This window comes from Lutjanus erythropterus, chromosome 4 (assembly GCF_056507025.1).
Source record: "Lutjanus erythropterus isolate fLutEry1 chromosome 4, fLutEry1.hap2, whole genome shotgun sequence".
NCBI classification, from domain to species: Eukaryota; Metazoa; Chordata; class Actinopteri; order Lutjaniformes; family Lutjanidae; genus Lutjanus; species Lutjanus erythropterus.
This window is the reverse complement of record NC_139320.1, coordinates 13,318,129-13,340,026: the sequence shown is the minus strand read 5'-3', so window position 1 is coordinate 13,340,026 and position 21,898 is coordinate 13,318,129. Positions and strand designations below refer to the sequence as shown.

General features: G+C 38.9%; 2 protein-coding genes across 5 annotated transcripts in view; both read left to right on the top strand.

The window, feature by feature from the left end:
* Nucleotides 1-862: 862 nt before the first annotated feature.
* Nucleotides 863-14,946, top strand: psmd2 (proteasome 26S subunit ubiquitin receptor, non-ATPase 2). The gene is made up of 21 exons (XM_084717016.1): nt 863-1,044; nt 2,456-2,512; nt 2,613-2,777; nt 3,789-3,910; nt 4,665-4,889; nt 5,002-5,160; nt 6,147-6,291; nt 7,834-7,894; nt 8,121-8,267; nt 8,506-8,612; nt 8,994-9,121; nt 9,403-9,490; nt 9,579-9,741; nt 9,850-9,951; nt 10,772-10,923; nt 11,054-11,137; nt 11,636-11,804; nt 12,467-12,561; nt 12,671-12,797; nt 12,955-13,073; nt 14,193-14,946. The coding sequence occupies exons 1-21, from the start codon at nt 922-924 to the stop codon at nt 14,373-14,375; spliced, it is 2,721 nt and encodes a 906-aa protein (XP_084573142.1). The 5' UTR covers nt 863-921; the 3' UTR covers nt 14,376-14,946.
* A 4,087-nt stretch (nt 14,947-19,033) lies between these two features.
* eif4g1b (eukaryotic translation initiation factor 4 gamma, 1b) overlaps nt 19,034-21,898 on the top strand; it is a 55,000-nt gene continuing 52,135 nt past the window's right edge. For all 4 annotated transcript variants that reach the window (XM_084717011.1, XM_084717010.1, XM_084717009.1 and 1 more), the window contains exon 1: nt 19,034-19,092. The gene's annotated coding sequence lies outside the window, so the exon portion shown is untranslated. The remainder of the gene's footprint in view (nt 19,093-21,898) is intronic.

The following is a 21,898-nucleotide window of genomic DNA, read 5'->3' as shown; positions in this document are numbered from 1 at the left end:
TCTTTCTAACATGCAGTATTGCTCACTGTAATCTTCAACAATAAAAGTAAAATAAATAAATAAAATAAATAAATTGCACTATTTATGTAACTTTGATGAATAAGTATGTCCAAGTTTCCAAAGAGGAGAAAAGGTGTATTTTTATCAAAAAAGAAAGAAAAAAGAAAAACTAAGCTGGCTTGCGATATAGCAATAGCGTATAGTTATCTCAGTGCTTTTGATGAAGTGTCCACAAAATGTCAAAATACACAGGAGTGTGGGAACATTCAAACTAAACAAGATAAATAAAGAAGAAAGGAAGGACAAAAGGAATCCTTCCAAAATGGTTTGAAATTATGTGTGACCAACAAAACTAACACACAGGCAGCACACCCCCAACACAATGCAAAGGGCAGTGAAGCAGATAAACATGGAAAATATTAATAATATTTGAATCAGTGATGGGACAACTTGTCACAAATGCACATTCTGTAGGCTATTGAACCATTTATAAGTCCATATGAAAGTGAGAAGTAAGTATGTAAAAATTATTAATTTGTGCAAAACAATGTAATAGTGAATTTACTATTGGAAAAATAGTGACTGAGATGTAGTGAGACTGAAAAATTGAAGTGAAAGAAAAAAGTGTGACAGATTCTCCCTTACTAGAGAAGAATAATATTTTTTCAGTACATTCTTAAATCCATTTACATGAATAAATGTGATATTTTTCAACAACTATGATGACATATCATAGCAGATATTTGGAGTTGTCACTCGAGCTTGGTTGGTCCCGTGTTTTCCGGGACCTGAAGTACCCCCAAACAACTGTGTGAAATCACCACCAGCAGGGGCACTAAAGAGAAATCGCAACACATTTTCCAAACCGAAGCAGAAACGGTCAGATCCGTTTGCTAGCCGACAGTTCACAGAGCCGCAACTATGGAGGAGGCAAAAAACAAAGAGAAAAAGCAACCCGAAAAGACTGATGAGAAGGACAAGGACAAGGAGAAGGGGCAGCAGCCCTCGGGGAAGGATAAGGATAAGAAAGAGGAGCAAGAATTGGTAAGTTGGGGTATTTTCTCATTCAAATGTGTGCCAACTAACGATACAGGAGCCAGCCGTGATATTTTGCCTTAGTCACTGCCGCTTTGACAACATGGTTGAGCAGGCCGATGTCATTGCTACTCAAGGTAGATGACTAACAGACCCCCGGTTACTTTAAAATTATTCATCGAATAAAGCAGCTTTGCTTTGATTAGTTGGAATCTCGTGGTCCTTAAAAATCGTACACTTGAACTCACCCAGTTAGCTAGCTAGCTAACCTTAGCCTAGCCGGTAAGCTAACGTTAGCTTGCTAGTTTTGCTGCTGTCAGTGATTTCTGTCTAGATGGGAACCCCAGACCTGCGAAAGATCTCGCGAGAGTAATCGTTTTGATGATTATTATAATCTCCTCTATCCTCAGTAAGGTGTTTTTGTCCTTAACCGTAAGCAGATCTTAACCACGGCGTAGTCAGATTATAAATCATAAATAGTGTGTACAATGTTAATACCAAAGAAACAATCTCGCGAGAGTTTTGTAAATCTAGGGGTTCCCTATAGACATGACCCTGTACTGTCATCAATGTTAGCTTTTCTCCCTGAAGTGCTAGCATTGTCAGATAGCCAGGTTTACCACTGGGCAACGCATTGTATGACACAGCAGCTAACGTTAAGTCAAGTACATTCTCACACCACAAAAACGCACATATTCGGCATTTACCGAATTAACCGTTATAACAGACTGCTTTGGTAGCTTAGCTTGTAGTCATCTGGACTACAGAGTTTGTAGCCAACACTGGTAAGATTATTTAGTGGACACAGCCAGATGAAATTCAATACAAACAGGGAAGTTTATGGTTGCCTTGTTTATCCCTTCTGTAGCAATTCAACATAATTGTTATAACATGTCAATATCACAATGCATCCTAATGGCTTTAAATATAACAGTGTCACTCTCTTCCTGCTAGACTAGAAATATAACAGGACTTCTAAATGTTTATGTGCCAGAGTAACTGCCATCACTTTAAATGTTTAGTGTCATTTAAGAGGGGCTTGGTGGTAATTTTTCATCCTTATTGAATATACCAAATAAAAACAGTGCCATCGTCCATCAGAAATATTGTTTGTTCATTTTTCATCATTATTTGTCTCAAGATGGATACTAGTTTTGCTGCAAGTATTCAGAACAATATGACAACATACTATAGTACTAAGCAGTAGCAGCAGCAGCAGTAGTCAAGTAGTTGGCAGTTTAAGTTGTGAACACTGATGTATAGTTTCCAGCCACCACCACATTATCAACTAAAAACTATGGTCATTTCTCCCTGCTTTGAGGCCAAATTAGGCGTGGCAAGTGAATCCTTCATTTTACATGTGTATAATTTAGATTATTAATAACAGATAATGTTTTTCTCTCTGTTCACTACTTCTCAGTCAGAGGAAGACAAGCAGCTACAAGAGGATCTGGAGATGATGGTGGAGAGATTGAGTGTAAGTATTAGATTTACTTATATTTTTTATTATATTTCTTGTGTGTCAGGCTGAAATAGTCCTCACATGTCAAAAAACACATTTTTCTACACATCGGCAGGAGAAGAACACATCATTGTACCGTCCAGCGTTGGAAGAGCTGCGCAGACAAATCCGCTCCTCAACCACCTCCATGACCTCAGTACCCAAGCCTCTCAAATTCTTGCGCCCACACTATGGCAAACTCAAAGAGATCTATGATGGCATGGCTCCTGGAGAGAACAAGGTGAGGTTCTACTGTGCAGTCAGAAAATTATAAATTCATGCAAAGACAGCTCTATTTCCCACTTTTCAGTAGAATCACCAAATTGTTATTTTCTTAAAACACAAAGGAATGTACAGTGATTTGTATGACGATCCTGTTTACAAATATTATTTAACATATACAAATTAAAAGGACAGTTCACCCACAAAATCAGAAATACTTGTAATGCTATTTATCCATCTAGATTGTTTTGGTGTGAGTTGCTGAATTTTGGAGGTATCAGCTGTAGAGATGTCTGTCCTCTCTCTAATAGAAGTGGATTTAATGGCACTCTTCATCTGGTGCTCAAAGTGCCGAAAAATACATTGGAAAAACTCAACAGGAATGTCTTTTCTGAAATCATGATTCGGTAATTCAGACAGTCCATCGACTGTGTCGTAAGTAGTTTCATTTGGTAACTACTTTCTTTTTACGGTAGAATCTACTGGGATAACTTTCTTTATGTCATTTAGTCTAATTATATATATGAAGGGGTAGATATATCTATAGGTGATATCCACAAAAGTTGGAAACCCACCTCCCCCAAAATCTAGATGGATAAACAGCACTACAAGCCAGCAGGAAAAATATGTATTTTTGATTTTGGGTTGAACTATCCCTTTATAGGCCTGTGCATATTTTCAGAACAGAAGCTCTGCCTGGTGGCTGCTGTTCTCAATATCTTGAATATTTGCTTGTAAAACAATCACCTTCTCTGTTTTTCTCTGGATAAAAATGACTGGTTGCTTGCATAATATTGTGAGAAATTACTCACTAATTGCTGACTTATTGTTCAATATATGTATCAGTATAAATATTACAGATGTAATTTTTTAAAATACTGACATAAAAACCAACATACACATGTATGTTAATATTTGCCAGTCTTGCTTGATAATTGACCTAAATGATTGATCAGTTGTCAAAATAGTTGCTGATTAGTGTACAGTTTTAGACTGAAGACGTCAAGTTCAAACTGTGTGGTGTTTGCAGCGTTTCTGTGCTGATGTGGTGTCGGTGTTGGCCATGACCATGAGCGGTGAGAGGGAGTGTCTGAAGTACCGTCTTCTAGGCTCTCAGGAAGAACTGGCCTCCTGGGGACATGAATATGTCAGGTAAGATGCAACTCAGCATCATCAGCTGAAATATGTTATTATCTTGTGGCTATTGGAGAACCTGTAATGTCAACTGAGGTAATGCAGGGATTATTTGCTGAAATATATATATATTTTTAATGCAATTTTGTTCATTGTCAGATCTTATTAATGGGTGCTGTTGATTACTATCAAATGATTCCGTTGTCAATTTTTGTTAAAAATGGCTCTATATCAAGTTTACTAGCCACTACAATAGTTGACGTCCATTGAGCCAGGTATTCTCTTTCAACTTTTCATGAAGAAAAATGAACAAAGCTTTGCGAAATGACAGAGAGCAGTTAAAACGTAACAGAAGCTTGGGTTGTACTTAGATTCTATATAAACACTCTGATTAATCATGTCATGGCAAATTAATTGTACACTGTGAAAAGAGACTTTGTTTTAAAATTAAAAAGTTAGTGTTTGGGCTGCCATAAAATTTTAAGTTGACTGAATTTCAGAAAGACAAGTTTAGTTAATTTTATGATTCAAAACAAATCAACATTTACGTCAAATAAACTTGGCATAAATTGAGTTGTACATGAGAAGACATGTTCAATAAGCTGAAAATTTTAAGTTGAACCAACAACTCTTCAGTGTAGAGTTTGGGGTTAAGGACACTATAAATAAGGAAATGACTGATGTTGCAGAGAAAGCATTTATACAAAAACTGGGCAGATGATGGAATATTTCTTTTGTTTGAAAGTAGGAAATTTTAATGTCTTTCCTTCAGGCATCTTGCCGGTGAGGTGGCTAAAGAATGGCAGGAGGTGGAGGAAAACGACAAGACGCAGCAGGAGACGTTGCTGAAACTGGTGAAGGAGATTGTGCCCTACAACATGGCCCACAATGCCGAGCACGAGGCCTGCGACCTGCTGATGGAGATTGAGAGACTGGACATGCTAGAGGACTACATTGATGAAAACGCCTACGGCAAAGTCTGCCTGTACCTCACCAGGTATGCTCAGAAAGCACAAACCCTGTTATTTAGCGTGTTGTATACATGCAGCAAATGTATTTGTCTTTGAAACGTGCATTTCATCTCTTTACTCTCTGCATTAATCCTCCAGCTGTGTGAGTTACGTTCCTGAGCCAGAAAACTCTGCGCTGCTGAGGTGTGCCCTGAATATCTTCAGAAAGTTCAATCGTTATCCGGAGGCCCTACGCCTGGCCCTGATGCTCAACGATGTGGAGCTCGTAGAAAACATCTTCACATCCTGCAAAGACATGTAAGAACTATAAAGACACCATTCCTAGAAAAATGCAGTAAAAACCCACAGAACCTTCTGTGTAAAAACATATTCCAAACTTTAGCTGAAGATGATATGAGGCTTCAGCAGTCTGAGTTAGTTCAGTCGAGTGAGTATTTAAGATTACAGTGTGTTTAGTATGAAATTTTCCTATTTATCCACCGCAACTTAGCACGGAAACACTGTTCAGCCACTGTTCAGGGAAATAAAGGAATTCGGGAAAAGTTCAGGAAAATTAGGGAATTTTGTTTCACCTGTAACTTTGGAAAGCACTCTGATTATTTGAATAATTCAGGATCCTGAAGACTCAAATTTGCCTCAACTCAACTTTGGGTGGATATTTTTAAACTATTTCAAAATTCAGATGGATTGAACAGAACCGTTTTTCCAGTCCAGAATGGATATTTCAGACACTGCAGCTGTATCATTCATGTCAAGTGAAGGGAGTATTTCAATGTGTTTGTGCATATAATATGCATATAATGGTAATTTCATGATTTATTACAGTAAATATATTTCAGAGTTCTCCCTTAAACCTAGTGTTATCAAACACTGATTAGACTTTGCCTTAGATTAAATTAATCTTAACTGGTACAACCCAGTGTTTGGAATGTATTTTGGCGCAGAGAAAGGACTGTTGATTTTGTCCCCATCTCTTCAGTGGGAAGCATGTTAGGAAGGAATCACTTGATGGCTAGCATGTGAGTAGGAAGAATGAATACAGCAAGCAAAGCCTGTCTGATGGTATATATGGACAGATGACAACCGTTTTAAAACAAACCTGATGAAAATGTGAACCTGTTCTTTAAGGATAGAAATGGATAATGCTAACATTGTGTGTTTTTTGCCCTGTGCTGTTCCTGCACTATGTTTTGGTTGACCCTTTAATGCTCCGTCCTTGTAATAAAAAGCCCACTGTGTCATCGTGGGGGGTTTAAAAAACACAGACTGTCTTTGCCATGCAGAGTTATCCAGAAGCAGATGGCCTTCATGCTGGGTCGCCATGGCATGTTCCTGGAGCTCAATGAGGATGTAGAGGACTATGAAGACTTGACAGAGATCATGTCCAATGTGCAGCTCAACAGCAACTTCTTGGCCTTGGCTAGAGAGGTAAGAGACACATGAAGCTAATCTGACCTGGGGAACATGAGGTTAGGAAGCTGTAAATAAAAAAGAAATGAAGTGAAATAAAAGTATGAAAGAGTGAAACAAAAACTGTGACTAGATTTTTTGATGATACAGAGAAAAAAAACATGTCTTCATTGTGAATTGGTCATGTCCTGGGCAATAACAGATCAGATTAATAAGGTCAAAATCTGTACCAGTTCTGTGTATCTCGATCCCTCATTGTCAATGAAACCTGTGTCATAACTTTGAACGATCTGCCTCCTGTAAAAAAAGATTTTAAAAGGAAGGAAGGAACAAAAGGTTGGATGGGTGCAGAAAGGCTGCAGCTGAAGATTAGAGTGAGATAAAATGAATAAAAGCAATGTGTCTTGTGTTCTTTTATAACTGTAAAAAAATAAAGGCGGAGTAGTTTGAATTGTATGCAGCTAAAAAGCAGTAAATGTGCAGCTGTGAACAAGATGACCAGTGCATGTACACTAAATTCCGTAAATTTAAATTTAAATTACAGGGAATGGAGACAAGGAGGGGAAACACTGCAGAAAATAGTGGTGTGTGATTCATAACAGATTTCATTTCAATTTTCATTTCATTTTAATTTAGGGTGACTACAGGTTTAAAACAAAAAAGTATTAAAATGTCTCAAATTCACGTTTCCCAATAAAAGGCCTTTAAAAAGTGTTAAAAAATATCAAATTATGTTTATTTTAGTAAATACTGCAAGCATGGTCTCAAATTCACTACATGTACAAAATGTGTGTACATTTAACCTTTGGCAAAAATCAACACAGTTAGATTCATATGCCTCTGTTATCCTGTTGCAGTCTTTTATGTTTTTTCTGTTTTATATCATCAAGGCATACAGGAACTAGCTAGTTAGCTGACTCGCAAACATTCCCTGTGGTTTTACTTTCTATCTAATTTCAACCCTTTCTCCAGTGCTTCCATTTCGCCATTAATCTCCAGTTGCTGGGTAAACAATTGTCCAACTCCACCAATATTTGGGCAAAAGATGAGCTGTAAAAAGTGAAGGGCAATCATCATTCCAGACTACGTGAGAAAGCTGATTAGATTCATTTTGGCAACAGACTGTCTGTTGGCTAAAAAAAAGACAGGATGGTATTAACTATTTATTTAAATCCATGTAGAAACTATAAAACAGAGAACCATAATAACAATACAGGGATCTTAATGACTTTGACATGAGGCTATATTAAGGTAGAATTCCTCATTTCTATGCTCAGACTTTTGCTGTTGGACAGTTGTAGTGATTAAGGACAGTTTTTTTTCACCGTAATGAACGTATTTGGAGAAATGTTCTTTAACTCAACCAGTTACTGTCATTTTGCCTTACTTATGCTACGTATTCACTCAGAAGAGTACACCTGTATTTACATGTTTTATGTTTAGTTTTATTGCAAAATTGGCCTTAAATATAATTGAAAGATGGCATAAAAAATCTCTGACATTTGACTTGCTGATACGTGTAGACACTCTGTGATAACACACTCCTCTTGTCCTCCCCAGTTGGACATCATGGAACCCAAAGTGCCAGATGACATCTACAAAACACACCTGGAAAACAACAGTGAGTTCATTTATGCTGGTTGTGTGTGTTCAGTGTGTATTGGTTGGTGACAGAGACACGGCTCAGTTGAACCCACTCTAAGTGATAAATTATCTAATGTAGAATAAAGATGGCTGTTGTGTTTTATGACTTACTGCCCACTGTGGCAGGCGAGTAGAAGATAATTTCTGTTTATTGATTGTTCATGGATTGGCATTTTGTGTGACCTCTGTGTTGTATGCGACAGGGTTTGGAGGCAGTGGCTCCCAGGTGGACTCGGCTCGTATGAACTTGGCCTCTTCCTTTGTGAATGGCTTTGTCAATGCAGCATTTGGACAGGACAAGTTGCTCACTGATGATGGCAACAAATGGTTGTACAAGAACAAGGACCACGGTAAAAGAAAAAAAAAAACACACATACATACTGTAGTAGTTGAAGTACCAGATATTCCCTGTAGCTGTATTAGTCACAGGACTTTAATTTACATTAGCAACAGTAACATTACCCTCTACTGAGAAGAAATCATCATGAATATGTGGGTGTTGATATATCAGCTATTTGTGATCTTTGTATTTTGATGCATATTGTGTGATTTTTTTTCAGTGACTAAAGATTATATAAATGTCTTCAGGTATGTTGAGCGCTGCAGCCTCCCTGGGTATGATCCTGCTGTGGGACGTGGATGGTGGTCTGACCCAGATTGACAAATATCTCTATTCCTCTGAGGACTACATCAAGGTAAACATTGGAAATTTTCCCATAATACAAGCTTCTGCAATAATGCTCATATATTACTTTTAGGTGATGATATGGTGGTAATATTGCATCCTTTTTAAGATGAGCCATTTAAAATATAACTGTCTTAACATCTTAATCTGTTCTGCCCTGAGACACTCTACATGCCATCAGTTTAATAAAGTTATTACAGCACATTCAATTAAAGTTAACATAATCAAAGGTAGTGAGTAAGATATGGCCAGAATTATTACTATTTTATAAAATGAATCGGCACTATCCACAGAATGTAAAGAAGTAACAGTAGCATGCTCTGTGAGACAGAAGAAAAACTGTTTTTCCTACACCTCCATAATCTCCCTGTCTCTATCTGTCTCTGTGCAGTCTGGTGCCCTCCTGGCTTGTGGCATTGTCAACTCAGGTGTGAGGAATGAGTGTGACCCAGCCCTCGCTTTGCTCTCTGACTACGTCCTCCACAACAGCAACATCATGAGGATAGGAGCTATCTTTGGGTGAGGAGAATGTTAATATGTAGAAAATCATTATTTTGACAAGGTTTCTCATTTTGAGATATTAAGTCATTACCTTCAGATCACATTGACACAAGCAGACTTCGATAATAAAGCACTGCATATGTCCTCTTAATGTTATTAGTTATTAATGCACCTGTGTCTTTGGTCTCTTTCTTATTCTGCTGTTTAACACTTGAATATCTCCTATTGGGATCAGGAAGTTTTATGTTCTGGCAGCACATTATGACTGTGTGTTTTGATCCTTGTCATTTTGGTTTCAGACTGGGCCTAGCCTATGCTGGCTCCAACAGAGAAGACGTCCTCTCTCTGCTTCTTCCCGTCATGGGAGATTCCAAATCCAGCATGGAGGTATGCATGTTCATTTTGTGCCAAGAGCTCCTGTCACTCTGCATACGTTCAGATTAGCAATATTTGAGCATGTTTGTTTTATCTCCAGGTGGTTGGAGTGACGGCGCTGGCGTGTGGTATGATTGCAGTAGGCTCTTGTAATGGTGATGTGACCTCCACCATCGTTCAGACCATCATGGAGAAGAACGAACAGGAGCTGAAGGACTCGTATGCCCGCTGGTTGCCTTTGGGACTGGGACTCAACCACCTGGGTGAGTACAGGCTAGTCAGAATGACAAGGTCACGAGGATAGAAATCAACTTCCTGTCCCCTGTGATGTAGCTGCTGTAACTACTCTGCTTGTTATTCACTGTCTGTAGGTAAAGGAGAAGCGATTGAGACGACCCTGGCAGCTCTACAGGTTGTACCTGAACCTTTCCGCAGCTTTGCCAACACACTAGTGGATATCTGTGCATATGCAGGTCAGTGTCATAATACTGTCCTCCAGCCATTCTTAAGCGCATTTGTTTTTTACACACATGCAGATATCCATTACCCCCTGTCTCGACTGCAAGTGAGTCAGGTGTGTTTTTCACTTGCATGTCTTAAGCAATAGAAACACTGTCTGCTTAATTCATGCAGCTCTCAGCACCGGCACTGTGCACGCTCTCGTCTTAGCTGCATCTGACAGGCATAAACACAACCTGAAGCATTTGTTTTTATTTTACCTCAAGTCTATTTTTTCAACAATAATACACATAAATGCAAGGTTGAAGCCCTAAAACATCTAAAAAGACATATGTTATATACAGTATTATGTTAAATTGTGTACTCAGATAATCCCAAATGTTTCCAACTATGTTCAAATGCAGAAAAAATCCCTAATTTATTTTAGAGAACAATGCATTTTCTGCTAGCTGTTTTGTTATTGTTTTAATATGAGAGACCCTTGTAGCAGAACATACATATTACATGTTTAACTGTTAAAATATTTTGGCTTGATACTTGTTGTCCACCTCAGTGTGCCCCTGAATTAAGAGTTTGTTGCTGAGCTTTGGTTCTGGTTCGCTCTTCAGAGGCAGACTAATAATAAGCAAAAGGAAATGACAATCATTACCAAAAAACACAACCGAGAGGGAGCCAGTCGCCGATAGCTGATATGTTTGTTCAGTCACCCAACCCGAATGTCCATTACTCAGTCTCTGCATGTAATTACTTCTGTATAAGCCCACCATACACTAATCCACCTGTAGTGCAATGCCTGCTGATTTTAATCACTGTAACAACTTACCTCCATCTTAGGTTCTGGTAATGTGCTGAAGGTGCAGCAGCTTCTCCATATCTGTAGTGAGCATTACGAAGCCAAGGAGAAGGAAAAGGAGGAGGACAAGGACAAGAAGGATAAAAAGGACAAAGATAAGAAGGAGACATCTGCTGACATGGGCTCCCACCAAGTAAGCACTAAATGACCATTATCATCATATAAATCACAATATTTCTCTCTATTCAGTAGTTCGTTATCTTGTGAAGTTTTGTATGGGGGGGAAACTGAGAAAACGGTTTATTTTTATGTTTTCCTCTCAGGGCGTAGCTGTTCTTGGTATTGCCCTCATTGCCATGGGGGAGGAGATCGGTTCTGAAATGGCGCTGCGAACATTTGGTCATCTGGTCAGTAGAACTTCTTACTGCCAAAAAGTTATCTAGTATTGTCTTATTTTTGTTAATTTTACTTAATATATTATTGTTTCCCTGTCTCACCGTGTTTCTTTTCTTATTCTTTTGATCTACCTCTTCCTCTAAGTCTGAGATCTGTTTGTCTGTTATTTTGACCAAACAGTGCTTTCATTTTTCAGACTTCAGCATCTGTCCTTTTTTTTTTTGTTCCATTCTTTTGATCCACAATACTTCAGCCCTACTTTTGATCCTTCTCCTTGTATTTTCTCTTCTGTCTGCACTCTGTTGTTAATTTGCTCTTATTCATCCTGATATCCTTAATGACTGAAAATGAGATCATAGCATTACAAGTTCCTTTTCATGGGGTGTGATGGCTTAAGTAAGCAATTAAAATTATTCAGACCTAACTGTTGCTCCTCTCTTGGTCTTTGCTTCTTAGTGATTCATTTACTCTATCTTAAACTCTTATTTTCTCTGTATTCGTATCATCAGCTGCGTTATGGTGAGCCCACCCTGAGGCGAGCGGTGCCCCTGGCCCTGGCTCTCATTTCCGTGTCCAACCCTCGTTTGAACATCTTGGACACCCTCAGCAAATTTTCCCACGACGCTGACCCTGAGGTCTCCCACAACTCCATCTTTGCTATGGGCATGGTCGGCAGTGGTAAGTCTGGCTATAAGCATTACAGAGAATAATGTTAACACTGTGGTAACAACTGTGACAACACTAAAACCCTGTATACTATTTTGTTTGTTTTTTGTTTTTAAACCTAGGGTTGGTAGCATTTGAGAAACCAATAGCAGTGAGCTGCATTTTAAAAGTATTTCAGTGAAAAAATCACACCCCCTTCCTCCAAAGCCCTTCCCACCAAGACACATGAATGCACACCGCCAGGCTACTGCTGGTCACAAGTTGCTGACCATATCCAAATATCTCATGTCTCATGCACATGGAAGTACTCTTGTTGTTCAGCATACTGTAAAATTATATTTGTTTGTCAACAGCACACAGTACTGTTGACTTTGCATCCTGTTAGCATAATGTTGGCTTTAACAGTTCAATGAGCTGAGTGGACTAGAAATATCTCCCAGAACTAAGGTTTGTCCCATTTCCTGGAGTAGTGAACAGTGTTTACATTGCATAAGAATCTTATGGGATGGTAATGATTGTTCCAGGTATTAGTGAAATGCTCAGGTGCTACCAGGGAAACAAAGTTATGGCTTGTGAAAAAGGTTTGATGCACAACGCTGCCTCCTCTGGGAGTGCCTCTCATGTCAACTTCCTCAACATATTTAACAGGCTCTTCACTTTTTCCATTTCCTCAGGCACAAATAACGCCCGTCTGGCTGCCATGCTGCGGCAGCTGGCCCAGTATCACGCCAAAGACCCGAACAATCTGTTCATGGTCCGATTGGCTCAGGTGGGTGGCAAAACAAAAGGCACACTGTACCAAGCTCATGTGAACTTTTGTGAAACTGTGTGTTTTTGTATGAGCTCCTATTGACTCTGTGCTGTTTGTGCTTCTGCAGGGTCTGACTCACCTGGGCAAAGGCACACTGACACTCTGTCCCTACCATAGCGACAGGCAGCTGATGAGTCAGGTCGCCGTGGCTGGACTGCTCACCGTGCTTGTTTCCTTCCTCGACGTCAAGAACAGTCAGTTAATTTTCTTCCCAATGCCTACACACACACACACACACACACACACACGCACTTAACATTGTCCATTTCTGTTTTATAATTTGAAGTGTGTACTCTGTCAGTGATTCCCCTGTGTTCATATTCTCCGTGGTGTTCACTCTGTGTATTGCAGTCATCCTGGGGAAATCTCACTACATTCTCTACGGCCTGGTAGCAGCCATGCAGCCACGGATGCTGGTCACATTTGACGAGGAGCTACGACCACTGCCTGTGTCTGTCAGAGTTGGACAGGTGAAGCCCACAAAAATTAGTATAATTAGCCTTACAGGATTATTGTTTTACATTCTACTATTGTCTAAATATTGTGTATTGCAAGGTATTTAAACTCACATGATTATCAAAGTGGGTGCTCAAATAAGTTTGTTTTTCCTGCCCATACAACTGTAGCTAGCTTTCTGTCCATCAGGAAACTCCATAAATCATCTCTGTACTGTACTCTGTTGCCAAACTGGCCTTTAATGGCATCTTTATGGCAAGTCTAAATAGTACCACTTTAATTAAGTTCAATGGCATTATTAATGATACCATTATCAAAGCAATTTGTCAGTGTAATGATACTTGATGACATCTTTATGACAGGATCCATGAGCCATGTAAACCATTTGCCACACAGTCACACCCGACACCTCGATGCACCCGCTACAATTCCCCCTCCGTTAAATGGTTTGCTGCAACTATTGGTCAAAGAATAAGTAAATCTATGCAGAATAACATCAAAAAGACAGCAATTTTTAAAGTTAACCCTCCTCAAATTTAAGTTTAAAGATAATACTGTATCACATTTTAAACTGAAGTTTAAAGTTATGGTGCAATAGAATTAAATTTAATCTAGATTTAAAGTAAAAATGGTAAAATAAATAAATAAATAAAATAAAATAAAAAGTTTAAAGAGAGGTTTAAATTTAATTTTCTTAATTTTTGCACTACTTGAAACATTCAGTACAACACAATTTTAAGTTAAAGAATGATTGAATCAGATTTAAAAATTATTCCTGGTTGGTGCAACCCATCTTTAGGGTTTTGTATGGAATAAACAAATGAGATGTATTATGTTAATTGTTCAGAGCCAGGCTAACTGTTTCCCCCTGCCTCCAGTCTCTATGCTAAGCTAAGCTACCAGTCTCCTGGTCCTGCATCATATTTAACAAATATGAAAGTGACATTAGTCTTCTCTAACTTGCTATAGATAACTGCATTTCTCAAAATGTAGAACTTGGATTGTAGACAAACATTCAGCCAAAAGTAAATGTGATATAGAAATTAGAGAAGTTGTGGAAATTCATCAGCATCCAAAGTCCAAGAAGAACTCTGGTCTGAAGGTGTTTTTTCTTTTTTTTTTTTTGTCTGCAGGCTGTGGATGTTGTGGGCCAGGCGGGTAAGCCAAAAGCCATCACAGGTTTCCAGACCCACACCACGCCAGTGCTGCTGGCTCATGGAGAGAGGGCTGAGCTGGCCACAGAGGAGTACCTCCCCGTCACCCCCATCCTGGAGGGCTTCGTCATCCTCCGCAAGAACCCCAACTATGAAACCTAGACTGTCTATTCTCACTGGCTCTTTGCTCTGTTTGTAAGGGTAGTCCTCCATGGCTCTTGGCAGTTTATATTTAGTTGTTTATTGCATGGCTGAAAAGAGCGAGGCAGGCCTATCCTTCTTCCTCACTGTGTCTTCTCACTGTCGTCTCTGGCCCAGTTCCAGCTGTCATTAAAAATGGATGGCTGGGGTCTGGTTAATTGGACCGGGATGACACAGGGAGGGTCAAACTGGGACCTCATCCATTCTACATAGATGGTTTCCTCGTTGCTCTAATTTTGATCCCTCTCTCTCACATGTACTGAACCAGCTGACTGACCTGGGGAACTGTTCACCAAACCTCTGTATATGTCATCATCAGTAAGTGAATAACAACTGCTCAGTCGACTTCAGTGCTTCAGATGGTGTTTTTCCCCCACTGCTTACATCCTCAGTCATCTTTTGTAATTAGAGCATTTAAAAGTATGTATTCTTCATCACGTTTTTCTTCTGTTGTTTTTTTTTGGTTTTTGTTACAGTACTGTAAAAGATTGAATCAGAAATAAAAACTCAGACCCACATGGTGGAAATGTCATGGCTGTGGGTTGTTATGTTGATTTAGGTGCAAAGGATGTCAGCATTCATGGCTGTCTTATCATTTACATGTGAGTGCATTCATTCAGATTAAGCGGTGCAGGTTCTGCACTGGGAGGAGCTGTTTAGTCATTATCAAACACTTCTACAGATGCCTACTAGCACAACCTAAGGGAAAGAAAAGACTTGGGTTACTATACACACATGCATATTCTGAGAAAACAATTAAATACTGTAGTATATATATTGATATAAATCTGCAATTCATATTACACTATTACACTTGGTTTTCTCTTCCTAAACATCAAATGCAAGTGTAACACTTTTGTCTGCTGTGTCCCTCTACTTGGCCTGGGACCTGGTGCATGATATCTGTTATGCTGTGTATCCTTGGTCTTTCATGTCACTGAGTTACATTTTTTTATCCTTAAGGACATGTGCAAAATTTCAATAAGGGTTCTGTTTTTGAAGATTTATTGTTTTTTTTTGGTTTTTTTTTTTTTTGGTTAATTGAAATATTTGATGTCCTGCACTGGCATATTAACCACTTAACTTTAAGTCATGCAATGTAATGCACAGACTTGTTCTATTACTCTATGTTACTTTTGGTGTGAGTTGCCGACTTTTGGAGATATTGCCCATAGATATGTTTGCCTGCTCTCAAATATAATGTAACTACAGTAGGATCCAGGCTACTATGGGCCCCATAAAATGCATCATAAACTTATGGTTAAGAAAGTTTTCCTTTTTTAAAGTTTTTGTTAATTACGTCTTTCTAAAAATCCAATATACTAAAATGACATCATGGCATGTTTAATTCTCAGGACCCACTTGGAGTAGTCTCTTATCTTAAAGAGCATCTTTAGAAATCATTCAGGAAGAGGCTGTGAGTCCTCACTTCATCCCTTGCAATCCACCATGTATAACAGTATAATATGTATATATAATAATAATTTATTTTGTGACTTACTATTTATTCAAGGATCAAAAAACAAGCGGAATAAGGGACGTGGATGTCTACATGCCTGTGTTTGCCTTCGGCCCCAAAGTGACAGCGATACTGTTGACCTGAAAAGTGCTAAATAAACTCTCAGCCTCATTTCAAAGAGGTGGATAAACTGAGTTTAACTGGATTTACCCCTGCTACGCCCCTGCTTTAAGAACAATAGTCATTTTTAAGTTTTATAGTTAAGTACAATAGTAATTCTTGTAATTGTTAGAATATAGATGGTGGCTAACTTAAAGGGACGGTTAACCTTAAAATCAAAAATCCATTTTTTCCCTCTTACCTCTAGTGCTATTGGTGTGAGTCGCAGAGTTTTAGAGATATCAGCTGTCGGCCTTCTCTCAAGTATAATGTAACTAGATGGCACTTGACTTGTGGTGCTCAAAGCATCAATTCGGTGGTTGAGTGTGGAAAAGAACAAATACAAAATAAAAATAAAATGTGAACTAAAAGTGAAATAAAAATATTTAAATTAAAAAAATATATAAAAAAGTACAGTATATAAAGAAACTTTGCATCAATCAACTCAAAATATATGAAATAATGAGAATAACTCATTCTCAAGTGACTTAGACAAAAATGTACCTAATAACAGTAAAACATTAAGAATGAGAGCCCTGTGCTTTTGATTGTACAGAATGTAAACATTAATGACATCCTCCTCAACTTAGTCCATGAACAGATGCTTCTTTTTGTGCAATGATACGGCTGGCGGGTATAGTTCAGTAAAAAGAAACTACTTCCTACATAAAACTGCTCACAACAAGGTCTGTGGATTATCTTGAGTAACCAGGTCATGATTTGTAGAAGGAGACATTGCTGTTGAGTTTTTCTAATGTATTTTTGACATTTTAAGCACCACAAGCTGAGTGTCATCTAGTTTGATTATATTGGAGAGAAGGCAGACATCTCTTTGATCGATATCTTCCAAATTTGGCAACTCACACCAAAATAATCCAGATCAGAGGTGTCAAACATACAGCCCAGGGGCCAGAACTGGCCAACCAATGGATCCAATCCACTCCATTAGATGACTTTGCAAAACAAGAACAATATACAATTATCTGACAAAACAACAAATATTTATTGTGATCATACTTACAAATGTTGAAACTTGTGCAAACCATTTTCAATCAGCAGCTTCAGTACAAAATAATTTTTATTAGGCTTCTATCTTAACCCTCCTATCATCCTCAAATATTATTAACACATTTTACCCTTGGGGTCAATCTGACCCCAGGGATATTTGCCTCAGAAAATGATTTACAGAAAATTGTTGACCAAGTTTTTGTGTTAGGCACTTAGGAAACCTTGACCTGTCCTCTAGCGCCACCATCAGGCATTTGAGGATTAGAGGAAATTAATTACAATTAATTTATCTTTTCTAATTTGGGGTGCAAATTCATGACTCTCACAGAATGAACCACATTGATTGATGTTGGTGACCCCCCCTTTCCTCTCATAAACATATTTATTTACTTATTTTTATCTCCTTTTTTTGTAACATATTTGTGGTTAGTCACTATAAAGTTTCACTCTCCCCTCCTCTTTTGTTATCCTTTTTTTTTGTTTATGTTTTGTTTTGTTTTGTTTTGTTTGTTTGTTTGTTTGTTTTGTCTTTTTTGTTTGTTTTTTGTTTTTTTGGTGTGTGTGAGGGGGTTTACATGTTTGAAAATTCATCCATTTGTGAAACAGAAAGTCATAATTAGAACATCAGTCAGATAGTCAGAACATGGAACAGTTCTTTATGCCCACAGTCAAGCTTCTAGTCTACACTACTTTACACAGGATGTGCAGAGAGTGTGTGCATGCTCCTTGCAGACATAATTCTTACATAGCGAACAGGTCATGCTTGTCTCCCTGGCCCCCCCCCATGTCATGTATCAACTCAAAAATATCAACTCTGCACCTGCAGGTGTGGGGATGTTAGGTCACACATGGGTCACACACAGGCAGACAACTTTTACACAGCTAAAACAGCTTGGGGTCAAATTGACCCCAGAGGAACACCAATGTGTGCAATATGTGTTCGGCACATTGAAAAAATATCATCATGATAATTTTAGGCTTAATCAATTGTACCCATCAAATTAGGAAAAGTCATGAAATATGAAGCAAAAAAAAAAAAGAAAGTCAACTATTATTTTTTGAATGATAAACATTGAATGGGGTCAAATTGACCCTGAGGATAATAAGAGGGTTAAAACAGTTTTGGTGGAACCCTGCTGCTATGCAACTGCTGAAGCTTGATTTGATTTGTAAATGTTTGTAGGGCAGGGGATAACTTAACCTTCTTCCTCATTAGCTTCCTCTTTAGCTGGTATTGTGTGATGATGCCAGCATTACAACACAGGCATGGAAATGTCTGTTTAAAAAATCTACATCTGGACAAGTTGTTTGAATAATGGAGAAGTAAAATATTATATTGTTGTTCAGTTCCAAAATACATAAATGTTTTGTGCACTTTTAGGTCCACTGCAATCTGTAGATTTTAATGCTGCTAAACTGTAAAAGTAGACTGAATGAATGTGCAAAAATTCAGAGATTGTAGAAATTGCACTTATTTTTCTAAAGACATCTCAGGTGATTCATCAACTGCTATGTAAATTAATGATTAATTAATTGTGAATGATTTCAGGATTTACTTATTACTACTTATCACTAAAAAGGGAAAATTTAAATGTATTGTAATGCATTGATTATTATGCAGTTATTTTACTGGTTCAGTCTACTTGAGATCAAATTGGGATGTGTTGTCATCAACTAAACTTAACCATCAAAATCCCTTGATTTTGATGATTAAATAGCACTGCAGATAAGAAGAAAAATTTGTTTTTTTTATTTTGTGGTAAGCTGTCCCTTTAAATTTAAATGAAAAACAATCTTTATTTTATCTGCATGCCACATTCTTGGCTTTATTTTGAGAACAAAGCTGGAATGCCTTGAGCAACATTTAAATATTCAAACATCTCCATGTAAGTTGCTCAGGCGACAAACGATATGAAAATATATTTTTTTTTATAGCCGACAGCACGATTACTGGGAAAGTTTCACGTGATGGGATTTTGCCGGAATTACCTCGCTACCGGCTTCCGGGAAGATTTTCCGTCCGTCCGGCTCTGCGGACTCAAGGAGAGAAAGGTAACGGCCACGGTCCTGAGCTAAATTCTTTATTAAAATGCTAATATTTTCAGATAAGTGTCAAGTCGTTGTTCTGTAGAGACTCGGGAAGGACACTGTAATGCATGTTTATCCTGTTAGTGTGGAGATAAACCTCGCTGTGGTGACTTTTCTTCAGTGCTTACTGCTCAGTGGTGTTCCTGCTGTGTTTTCAGGGATTAGCTAGCTAGCCGCTTGCTAGCATTCCATGCTAATGCGACGTGGGTGTTCTTTCTTCACTCTAGCTAGCCCGGCTAGCAGGCTAACACTACGATAGACATCCAGGATGAGCCCTTACTCGTGTCACATTTAGAAACACATTACATTGTATGTGATATATTATATTTGACAAGCGACAAACAGACTGTCGCATTACAGTGTTGCTGATTTGGCCGATTAATTTAATTTTTGTTGCTAGCTAGCTAGCCAACAGTCTGCTAGCTAGCTTCACAGTGAGCTATATATGTGGCAGTGGGTTAAATCACTCTAGTTGTGTGTCGAAGCTGTGTTTTGTCCTGATGCCAGCCTCCTAGCAGAAAGTGGCGGATCGATGGTCCTCATATTTGTCAGTTTGGGCTTCTGTATGTAAAGAAATGTCTGTTGACTGATTGTAAATAACATGTAGACTGATAACTTGATACCTGTACCCATGTGATGACTCTGTAACGTTGGTGGCAGCAATGTGAAACCATTTTTTTTTTGACGACACGTATGTAAAGGTGGTTGAAAGATGTGGCTCTGATCAGTGTGCCTGTTCATGCAGCAGGCTCTCTCTGTTCATGAGACAAACAGTCGTTACTCCTCTAATGTTATGTATCCATAGTCTACAAAAATATGTGACAACACATGCTGTCAGGTATTTGGTGGCAGTCGTAATATGCGTAACGACATTGTGAGACACTGACGCTGGAGACTGATTTGACAGGACAGTTGTTTTGAACTTTGAAGGCTGTGACACCTTCATTAGGGCCTCATTACGTGCCAGGTCGCTGCACCTACAGGTTAGACGCTGTTAATCAAGTTATTACACACGGGAACTTGTATGTGATATGGGAGTTCTCGTCGGCATGTCCAATTAAACAGCTGATCCTCTGTAATGCATCAATGCAAACGTAGGCTGGTGATGTTGCTGTTAAACTGGGCGAGATGAGACGGAGGTGTCTGACTCATTCTGGCTAGTTACAGCACTCATTGTTGTCACGACATCGTTGACAGCACTGGTACTGTGCTTACACCTAGCCAGCTAAAGCTTTCAAGTAGGCAGTTACTGAATGTGAGTAGCATATTAAGCTATTGAGTACCAGCTAATAACCGGTAGCCACCTCCTTAGCCTTACAGTTATCTAGGTCCCCATTCATTGATGCGATCGCCGTTACGCCCGTCTTCACGGATGGCGTCTTAAATCGTCGCTTGTTAGGTATGTTTTCTGCTTTTCATGAAACAGATGGTTGTCATAGCCGATATCGGCTGAGGTGTGGCTGGCCTGAAGCCGGCAGCTGGGGTGTGCATCGCGCCAATAGCAGGAGAAACCACGTGGTAAATCCAGATTGGGCCTAGGAAAGTTAGCAACATGGCTAACAGCACAACATACAGCACCACATCTTCAGCTAGCACTCGTGTTTGTATGTGATTTGGCAAAACCGAATGTTTGATAGGTTTATTATAATGTCATGCAAATAGCTGTGTTTGTTTCTTGTACGTTGTGTGTGTGAGCAGACAGACAGGCAGACACGCCCCTGTGTCATAGCACCAGTGTCTCACAGTTTGAAGCAGTCGAAACACCGGTGTTTTACCACTGGATTGTTAGCTTGGTATGAGCCTCGCAGCTGTCTTCTGACACTGACATTGTGTCAGATTGTTGGTTTAGAGGGCGGCATCGTTGGTATGTTCATGTTTAAGCCGTTTGGTGATCACTTCACCCTGCCGGCTGCTGCAGACATGAGGCTGATGTTGAGGACTGCAGACATGTGACCTTAGCTGAGAAATGTGGGTCCAAAATGGATGCAATTTCCTATGTATGCCATCGGGTACCATATGGCTACTCTGGGCAGATGTTTATCCTGTGGCAAACATTCATCTTTGTTTACCACTTCTCAGACCAGGACAGAGGTTTTCAGAATCTCAGACTGTGGGCCTCTCCTCAGATTGAGCTTGGTAAAAGATGTCCCCCCTTAGTTTACTTGCTTATTTTGCTCAATTGCTGGATGCCCATGGGGTCATTGGTATGTTCATGGATCACTTAGACCAGTGATACTCAATTTGTGGTCCATGGGCCAGATTTGGCCCCCAGTTGGATGCCAGGTGGGCTGCCGATTAGGGGTGTCACAGTTCTCCTAATCCTCGATTAGTTATGACTTTTGATTTTAAGGTCATGATTCAGCTTGATTTTTGATTTGAACATTTTTTTTAGCACTGGCAGGTATGCCATTGCAAGATTGTCATTGATCTGCAAAGATCAGCAGATCATTGGTTTTATGCCTTGACAACTGTCATTCACACTTTCAAATTCTTCTTTCAAAAGATTAGTTTCTATGGTATCAAGTGCAATATAAAACCCAGTAAGTTATGCTGAATCGTCTTTGAAGTGTTGTTTTACTTTTGATACCTGCCAGACAATCAAATGACAATTTAAATCCATTCATGATTTAATATTGAAACTGTGACACCCCTATCCTGGACCATTTTCTAATTCACAATGAAAATAAATTGACGATTGATTAATTGATCAATAAAATGTTAGAAAATGGTAAATGTTGATCAGTGAGGCCCAAAGGCCATTCACAAATGA